We start from the raw sequence: 9,129 nt of genomic DNA on the forward strand, positions 1-9,129 counted from the left end.
GTCACCCATTTACCCAAATACAATAGGAAGATAAGTAGGAGGTAGATATTACCTCAATGGATACCAAACAGAAGAGAGTGGTTCAAGTAAAAATGCCATCAAGTTCATATCTCCAAGAGAGAGCTCAGGGCATGGCAGCCATACTGCCTCAATAGCAGCTGGAAGATTTGTCAGAAACATGAACTACGGAGGTTTGGGCACTGGAGGAGGTCGGGGAGGAGCCCCGATGGCAAGGATTGCAGCCTATAAGGCCTGCTGGGATTCTGGTTGTTATGATGTTGACATTCTCGCAGCAGTTGATGATGCCATCAGAGATGGCGTCGACATTATATCTGTGTCTCTAGGTCCAGACTATCCTCAAGGTGACTATCTCAGCGATGCCATATCCATTGGGTCATTCCATTCGACAATCAATGGAATACTGGTCGTTTCTTCAGCAGGAAATGCTGGGAGACAGGGCTCAGCAACTAACCTTGCGCTATGGATGCTCACAGTAGCTGCAGGAACAACTGATAGATCATTTTCTTCATATATCAGACTGGCAAATGGTACCTTCATAATGGTAATTTTCATTCTTAAAAATGACACCTTCAGTCTTTATTACTTATGCAGTCTTAAGAATACTTTTGAACAATGTGCCTTTCATGAAGGGTGAGAGCTTGAGTACATACCACATGAAAACTTCCATTAGAACTATTTCAGCTTCGGAAGTCAATGCAGGCTATTTCACCCCTTATCAATCCAGGTAAACAAACAACTATCTCAAAAGACAATCATGATTTCAATTATCAACCAACTGAATTTCTTGTGGACTTGTTGTTAGCTTGTGTCTGGATAGCTCTTTAAATAGTACCAAGGCCAAGGGAAAGATTCTTATTTGCCGCCGTAATGAAGGCTCCTCTGAATCACGTTTATCAACGAGTATGATTGTAAAGGAAGCTGGTGCAATTGGGATGATTCTGATTGATGAGATGGAGGATCATGTTGCTAATCACTTTGCTGTTCCTGGAGTCACTGTTGGGAAAGCCATGGGTGACAAAATTCTTTCTTATGTCAAACGTACAAGGTTGTCTAAACTTACTATAGGAAGTGCATTTTATTGGCATGCCAATCTTTTATCTAAAGTCAATTCTACAGGCACGCCAGTACAATGATCTTGCCAGCAAAGACGATCTTAGGGTTGCGAGACGCCCCACGGGTAGCGGCATTCTCTTCAAGAGGTCCAAGTTCATTGACACCTGAGATTCTGAAGGTAACCAGCACTAAACTGAAGACTAATATAGGTGACAAATTGATTGACATCCTCCTTAGTTTCTTCTCCATGTGTGCATTTTTGTAGCCGGACGTCGCTGCTCCTGGGCTGAACATCTTGGCGGCATGGTCTCCTGCTAAGAATGATATGCACTTCAACATTCTGTCTGGGGCTTCCATGGCATGTCCACATGTTACAGGAATAGCAGCTCTTGTGCAAAGCGTATATCCATCGTGGCCTCCTTCAGCCATCAAATCAGCAATCATGACAACAGGTAGGTATTAGTGGATAACCTGAAACTCTGAAGATAAACTAGTGTTGCAATCAATCTCATGAATCTTATTTGCAGCAACTGTCCTGGACACTAAAAGGAAAACCATAGCAAGGGACCCTAACGGGAGGACTGCAACGCCGTTTGACTTTGGCTCGGGTTTTATGGATCCCATCAAAGCTCTGAACCCAGGGATCATCTTTGATGCACAACCTCAAGACTACAAGTCATTCTTATGTGCCTACAAGCCGCAATGATCACTCCTTGCATCTAATTACCGGAGACAACAGTAGCTGCACCCACAGAGCCTCCTCTTCTGCCACTGCTCTGAACTACCCATCAATCACCATTCCATATCTGAAGCAGAGCTATTCAGTCATGCGAACTATGACCAATGTGGGTAATCCAAGGAGCACTTACCATGCTGTGGTGTCAGCTCCGCGAGGCATCAGCGTGAGAGTGACACCAGAAGTTATAACTTTCGAGAACTATGGTGCAAAGAGGACGTTCACAGTTAGCTTACATGTGGATGTGCCTCCTCGAGGTTATGTTTTTGGCTCTTTATCTTGGCATGGAAATGGAAGAGGTGCTCGCCTGACGATGCCGTTGGTAGTGAAAGTACAGACTTCTGACAAGGCCTGATTGAAGTTGATCCCCTGGAAAGATGCTTGAAAGAGGTTGCTAGAATGCTAGATTAGGCTACGAATGTAGTGTAAAGTGGTAGAACGGAATAGATGAGAAGCTAACCACAATCAATTTGTTATAATATCATATTGGTATTTGATTTGTAAATGTCTTGGATAGAATGCAACCACCCCAGACCAAGATTCTTTTTCCCCTGATGATTGTTGTAAAATTTTCATTTCGTGACTAAATCCAAATCTTAAGAATGCAGGAGTTGCTGGATTTAACGTTCAGCTAACGAACGCCCCAAGGCTTTACCCACCAGGATTCTGCTCCTTGAAATGATGACGGATCCAAACAGATTCGAACAGATTCCTAGTACTGAAACTTGGTCGCCCCGATGGAGGAAGTGCCCATGAGCTGATTCCCCCGTGTGGCAGTTGAATGGTCGTGAAATTAGGGAGAGAAATGAAGAGATGGCCAGAGCTCGGGTCTCACCTGTGACATGTCTCCTCGCTGCGCCGCAATGGCGCCGTCGTCCCCCTCCTCGACCTCCATGGTTGCCGCATTGGCGTATTGTGTCTGGTTATCAGACTGAAACGACAGCGTGTGCTCTCATTTATCAGGCTGCCGCGAGGCACCGAGAGAGTCCGAGACCGCCCGATGGTGGCGGAGGCGGAGGCGGACGCGGGGGAGACGGGTGGCGGAGGTGCCGATGGACGCGGAGGTCGTAACAGGGAGAGTGAGAGCGGGAAGGAGAGGTGGAGTGTACCCTGTGATGCGCGTGCGGCGGCGCGGGATTCACGGGGGAGGGGTTCTAACTTGGGGTTGGCGCGAAGATGGGGGGGAGCTTGGTTGGTTGCGCAGTGGACCGCAGCGTAGAGGCGGAGGCGCATCGGACGGATGGACGCTGGAGGGCTCGGTTTCCTCGTCGCGGGCTCCCGGCGCGAGTTCGTCGTCCTCAACGTCGACGACTTCTCCAAGGTAAGCCGCCGGACGTCGAGCCGGTTAACTTTTTCCCCATTTTGGCTTCTTTCCAGCCTAAACGGATTGTGGGATGGTGCCAATTTTGAACACTAATTTTCCATTACTTTTACACGAAAAACATAAACTAAGCTTGATCGCTTTGTGGATATTCCCCAGTGCCACTGCCCACTGTTGGGCTCATTTATCTTATTTTTCTTGTTTTGATGTTAGATTTGGCATACCATTTCCTGGTTTTCCCTCGTTGGTAAATTTCGCGGATGTTTTGGTTTGGAGGGTTTAGGTGGTTGTACTTGGAAGAAATGTTAGGGGGTGAAAGAAATGGAGAAGCATTGTACCATAGTTGGAGGAAACCCTCGTGGTGATTGGTGAAATAAATGGAGCAGCAGGCTTGTTTCACTGCATATCATGTTGCTTTAATATCACTTTTGTTACTTGAGCATGTTAGTGTGTAGGCTCTTGCTTAGTATATGGCTAACAAATCATATTTTGTTATCAAACTTTCCTTGAGCTCTCACTGTTACTAATATTTGTATTGGCGTCACATTGCAGCAAGGATCTTCACAGGGCTGTCCAGACTATATTTGTCAGATATGCGGAGATGACATTGACATACTCCAGGAAGAAAATGAGTATTTCGTCGCATGTAATGATTGCGCTTTCCCTGTTTGCCGCACTTGTTATGAGTACGAGCGTCAGGAGGGCACACAAGCGTGCCCTCGCTGCAAGACCCGGTACAAACGCCACAAAGGTATGGCTTTTGCTCCTTGCGCTTGTATCAGTTTTTCAGCTTTGTTATATCCAAAATGAGAGATTAAAGAGTATTTCATCTGTTAGGTAGTCCTCGAGTCCATGGGGATGAGGAAGAAGAAGGTTCTGATGACATTGAGAGTGAGTTTGCTTCCAGTATAGCTGGAAGATCAAATATAGTGCATCCATACCGTGTCTCTGTCGCAGAAAGCTCCATCAACTCATGGGACATTGATAGTGTCAGTATCACAAACAGTGGAACAAGTGTCCATTTCTATGAAGAGGTAATGAACTTTGAAATCCCAATCTATCTACCACTGATTCTAGTAGTACTGGTGATAAGGTCACATGTTTGCTTTTGCAGCATGTTGGAACTCCAACAAATCATCATGCTCTTGTTGTTCACCCTAACACCGGAGAAATTATGCGATATAATCCCTGTACGTTTCCCTTTCAGATAGTCTTAATTTATTTTTCTTGTGCTACTGCATTGGTAGCTTACGATTTGGTTTTGCTGTTGTTTTAGTGCAAACGAGACCAATAAATCCCAATAGAGACCTAGCATTGTATGGCTATGGATCGGTTGCCTGGAAGAACAGAGTTGAGTGGAAAAGAAAACAACAGCATAAAATGCAAAAGGTCTCATCTGATGGTGAAGGATCTGATTTAAATGATTTTGACAGTGATCACGATATTCCCAGGTGAGCACATTATATTTTATCAGTAGTATCAGCAAATGTGAAAGAACGCCTTGTGCAATTGATTGTGCAAAAAAATGTTCTGTTAGTTTTCTCAAGAAACTCTCTGCTTTGGACCTTGTAAGGGCATAATTTCCCTACCTAAAGTAAGCATAGTTATATCATGTCACTATTGGTAGTCATCATGCTTTCACCTAGAGGAAATTTTAGAATTAAGTCATAAATCATTTTGGTGCCTTTTGAATCAATAGAAATATTGGCTTTTGAAATGTTTTGTTCTATCCTACATCTTTTGGTTTGTATAAAGCAAGTACTTGCTTTCTCACTGACAAGTGTCTAATACATTCTAGGTGTGCTGAAAGCAAGCAGCAACTGTCAAGGAAATTACCTATTCCATCTAGCAAAATAAACCCTTACAGGATTGTAATCAGTTTGCGGCTAGCCATTCTTGCCTTATTTTTCCACTATCGGATTCTCAATCCTGTACATGATGCTCACTGGTTGTGGTTGACTTCAGTTATTTGTGAAATTTGGTTCGCTTTTTCTTGGATTTTAGACCAATTTCCCAAGTGGCACCCAGTACAGAGAGAAACATACTTGGATCGATTATCATTAAGGTAAATTATCTACCTAAACTAAATATAGGCATAGAATCAGTTACATTTTTGTATAATTTTATGAAATTTTGCCCCCCTTAGGTACGAGAAGGAAGGAAAACCACCAGAACTGGCTCCGATCGATGTATTTGTCAGTACAGTTGATCCAATGAAGGAACATCCTTTAATTATTGCAAACACAGTTTTGTCTATACTGGCTGTGGATTATCCTGATGATAAAGTTTGCTGCTATGTGTCGGATGATGGTGCTGCAATGCTTACTTTTGAAGCACTTACAGAAACATGTCTATTTGCACGAAAATGGGTTCCCTTCTGTAAGAAGCACAAAATCGAGCCTCGGGCTCCTGAATGGTATTTTGCTCAGAAAATTGACTATCTAAGAGAAAAGGTTCACCCAGAGTTTGTTCGAGAACGACGTGCAATTAAGGTTAGTTCATATGGCAGACTAGGGAAGTAAAGACTATTTGGACTTCATTTAATAGGCTTTTTGTTTGTTCATGACTCACTAGACCTTTGCTAAAATGAAACTGTACTTAACATCATCCATAGCATTCATACGGCCTATTAATGAGGGTGGGTGGGGGGGGGGGGGGGGGATGAGATTTGCAAGAATAAGAACATTAAATGATGCAATTTTACTTTCACATTCTCTGTTCTGCTACTGACAATGATGCAATATCTGTACAAGCATGCTTGCGTGCCTAAGTGCCTGCTTACAAGATTGTTTTTGCATTCTGATCTCACCTTGGTTTAATACACATTATACTTGTTGATGTGTGTTTGCAACTAATTAGACTATTTTTAACCTGCATTTTGGTTTTCATACAGAGAGAATATGAAGAATTTAAGGTTCGTATAAATGCAGTAGTTGCTAATTCACGCAAAGTTCCCGAGGGAGGATGGTCCCTACCAGAAGGAGCTCCATGGCATGGAAATAATGTTCGAGACCATGCCGGGATGGTCCAGGTTGGGTGCTTTATTTGTCTCTAAAAGCCAGCTTTTTTTAATACTGCATTTACTTTTTTTTATTGCTTGATGCACTTTGTTATGCTTTTTCTTTGTCAAACTTTGTTGAGCCTTGAATTTCCATAGAAAAAGTAATATGCAAAATGTGATTCATGCTGTTTTGTTTTGTAATTTTGAATTGTTCTTCTTACATATCTTGTGATTTCACCAGGTCATCACTGGCCATGATTGTGTCCTGGATGATGCTGGAAATAAGTTGCCTTGGTTGGTCTATGTTTCACGAGAGAAAAGGCCTGGTTATGATCATCATAAAAAGGCTGGTGCCTTGAATGCATTGGTATGTCTTTTCTTTGAGCAAGAGCAATCATATGAAGCTGTTACATCAGTCACTTCCTCCAAGTAACAATCTCCCTTTTTATTTTAGCTGCGAACTTCAGCAATTCTGTCCAACGCACCTTTTGTCCTGAATGTGGATTGTGACCACTATATGAACAATAGCAAAGCACTACGGGAGGCAATGTGTTTTCTGATGGACCCAGTATTGGGAGAGAAGATTTGTTACGTTCAATTTCCTCAGAGATTTGATGGCATTGATCAACACGATAGATATTCAAACCACAATGTTGTGTTTTTTGATGTATGTGTGGCATGAATTGATTCTAACTTTATCCGAAAGACATAGAAGATAGTATTCTGAACAAGTTTCTGCATTATCTACTTTTCTGTACAGATTAACATGAAAGGTCTTGATGGGATCCAAGGACCAATATATGTTGGGACTGGTTGTGTTTTCAGAAGACATGCTTTGTATGGATATGATGCCCCAACTGCAACAAAACCTCCTAGCAAGACATGTAACTGCTGGCCGAAGTCATGCTGCTTGTGTTGTGGATCGAAAAGAAAATGTTCCAAAGCTAAGAAAAAGCAAGAACACCAGAAGAAACTGAAATGCAGGGATGCGTCCAAGCAAGTCCATGCTCACGAAGTGGCTGGTGAGTTTGGTTCTGTTCCGTTGCTCCTATTCTTCATTTTATGTTCTCCAAAGTACTTATGGAGCCTGATCTGCATATCTCAAAATAAATAGGAAGAGAAACTGCACCCCCTGTGCCTCAAGAAAAGTTTGAGAAGAGATTTGGGCAGTCAGATGCATTTTTGGCTTCGACATTGCAAGATAATGGTGAAGGTTGTCGCTTTGACATGCTCAAAAGCCTTGATGATTGCATCCATGTGCTAAGTTGCGGGTACGAGAATAAGACACAATGGGGGAAAGAGGTAACTTTTTGCCCCATCCTGTCTTTGTTTTTCCTTTTTCAATGTAGTTTCCAGATCAGACTCTTGAAATTGTGTTTGTGCCCTAGAAATAAAAGAAAAATTGCAACGTAGCATCCAAGAATCCTTTTAGCTAACTCGATGTAAATAACTAGGTTGGTTGGATTTATGGATCTGTCACTGAGGATATCCTCACGGGCTTCAAGATGCACTGCCATGGTTGGCGATCTGTTTACTGCATGCCCAAGAGACCAGCATTCAAGGGATCCGCTCCTGTCAATCTCACTGATCGTCTCCATCAAGTTCTAAGATGGGCACTTGGCTCTGTGGAGATCTTTCTTAGCAAGCACTGCCCAATATGGTATGGGTATCGATGTGGTCTGAAACCATTGGAGAGATTGTCATATATCAACTCTGTCATCTATCCGTGGACATCAATTCCTCTGCTAATTTACTGTTCCCTGCCAGCATTTTGCCTGTTATCTGGGAAGTTTATGGTGCCTGAGGTACTGCACAAAACAATAATATCGCTCTATGCTACTCTGCTTGTAGGGTTTTGTTTATAGATTATAGATGATGATATCTATTTCTTCTTTCCTTTTACAGATGAATATCTATTCGAGCATATTGTTCATAGCTCTATTTGTCTCCATAGCAGCTACCAGCATCCTTGAGATGCAGTGGGGAGGAGTCAGAATCGATGATTGGTGGAGAAATGAACAGTTTTGGGTTATTGGCGGTGTCTCCTCACACCTCTTTGCACTGTGCCAAGGGCTTCTTAAGGTTCTTGGTGGTGTGAATACTAAGTTCAGGGTGACTCTGAAGGGAGGCGACACGAATGAGTTCTCAGAGCTGTATGAGTTCAAGTGGACCTGGCTGTTGGTCCCTCCAATGACATTGCTCTTGCTAAACGTTGTCGGAGTCTTGGCTGGTGTATCCAAGGCAATAACGGATGGATACGAAGCCTGGGGTCCACTGCTTGGCAAGCTGTTCTTCTCCTTCTGGGTTATCCTCCATCTCCACCCGTTCCTCAAGGGCGTGATTGGCAAGCAGAACAGGGTGCCGACCATTGTTGTTGTATTGTCAGTGCTACTAGCATCCATATTCTCTCTTTTGTGGGTCCGTGTAAGTCCGTTCGCCACCAAGTTTGATGGCCCAGTTCTAGAGGTTTGTGGTTTGGAATGTGAATGAGGTAGAAGATACAGTTTATATAGGCAATAGATTTATCATTTTCGTAGCGTAGAGTAGTGAGAGGGTTATATTCTTTCATTAGTTACTCAACTTGTTTTTATTCTTTGGTGATTGCTGATTAGCATAGGTTTTAGTGAAGTAACGTTTTAGGAAAATATGTGTTTATGAACAGGAGGAAAATAGAAAAGGGAGAAGATAGTGCTACTGTTGTAGATATTGAGACAGGCACAATAGACTGACACTGAGAGAACTGTCCATTTCACTTGCACCGTTTCAAACTTTGAATGTGGCCGTGCTTCTTCAATCGAATTTTGGGGGTACTTGGTAGCAATCCCAGTACACAAGGTCAAGAGTTTCAGGTAAATGCCAAAAAAAAAAAAGCTCCTCCCTTTGTAAGTATCAGCTTGGCCGTCTCTAGTTTCTTTATGTTGCTGTTATGGTCTTTTCTTGCCGGTTTGCAACGACAACTGTTCCTGCTTTCTTATGTGTTCCGATTTTGTAAATTGT

At 42.8% G+C, this 9,129-nt stretch overlaps 1 protein-coding gene, 1 long non-coding RNA gene and 1 pseudogene across 4 annotated transcripts in view; 2 read left to right on the forward strand and 1 right to left on the reverse strand.

Annotated features, from left to right (window-relative positions):
- LOC136528550 (subtilisin-like serine-protease S) overlaps positions 1–2,165 on the forward strand; it is a 21,883-nt pseudogene extending 19,718 nt beyond the window's left edge.
- LOC136528551 (uncharacterized) overlaps positions 1–2,721 on the reverse strand; it is a 3,374-nt gene extending 653 nt beyond the window's left edge. The window contains exon 1 of the long non-coding RNA XR_010777105.1: positions 2,646–2,721. This is a non-coding gene — a long non-coding RNA (uncharacterized lncRNA). The remainder of the gene's footprint in view (positions 1–2,645) is intronic.
- On the forward strand, positions 2,360–9,129 carry LOC136528549 (cellulose synthase A catalytic subunit 5 [UDP-forming]-like). Of its 3 annotated transcripts, none has more exons than XM_066521525.1 (14): positions 2,761–3,131; positions 3,684–3,882; positions 3,969–4,165; positions 4,246–4,321; positions 4,408–4,582; positions 4,930–5,196; positions 5,278–5,623; positions 6,025–6,162; positions 6,374–6,499; positions 6,587–6,799; positions 6,893–7,154; positions 7,247–7,434; positions 7,587–7,937; positions 8,087–8,381. In XM_066521525.1, the coding sequence occupies exons 1-14, from the start codon at positions 3,051–3,053 to the stop codon at positions 8,228–8,230; spliced, it is 2,763 nt and encodes a 920-aa protein (XP_066377622.1). In that variant the 5' UTR covers positions 2,761–3,050; the 3' UTR covers positions 8,231–8,381. The 3 variants fall into 3 exon arrangements, with proteins under 3 accessions (XP_066377623.1, XP_066377622.1, XP_066377621.1); XM_066521524.1 differs by having other exon boundaries at positions 2,764–3,131; positions 8,038–9,129; XM_066521526.1 differs by lacking the exon at positions 8,087–8,381 and having other exon boundaries at positions 2,360–3,131; positions 7,247–7,403; positions 7,587–7,867.

This window comes from Miscanthus floridulus, chromosome 19, assembly GCF_019320115.1.
Source record: "Miscanthus floridulus cultivar M001 chromosome 19, ASM1932011v1, whole genome shotgun sequence".
Lineage (NCBI taxonomy): Eukaryota > Viridiplantae > Streptophyta > Magnoliopsida > Poales > Poaceae > Miscanthus > Miscanthus floridulus.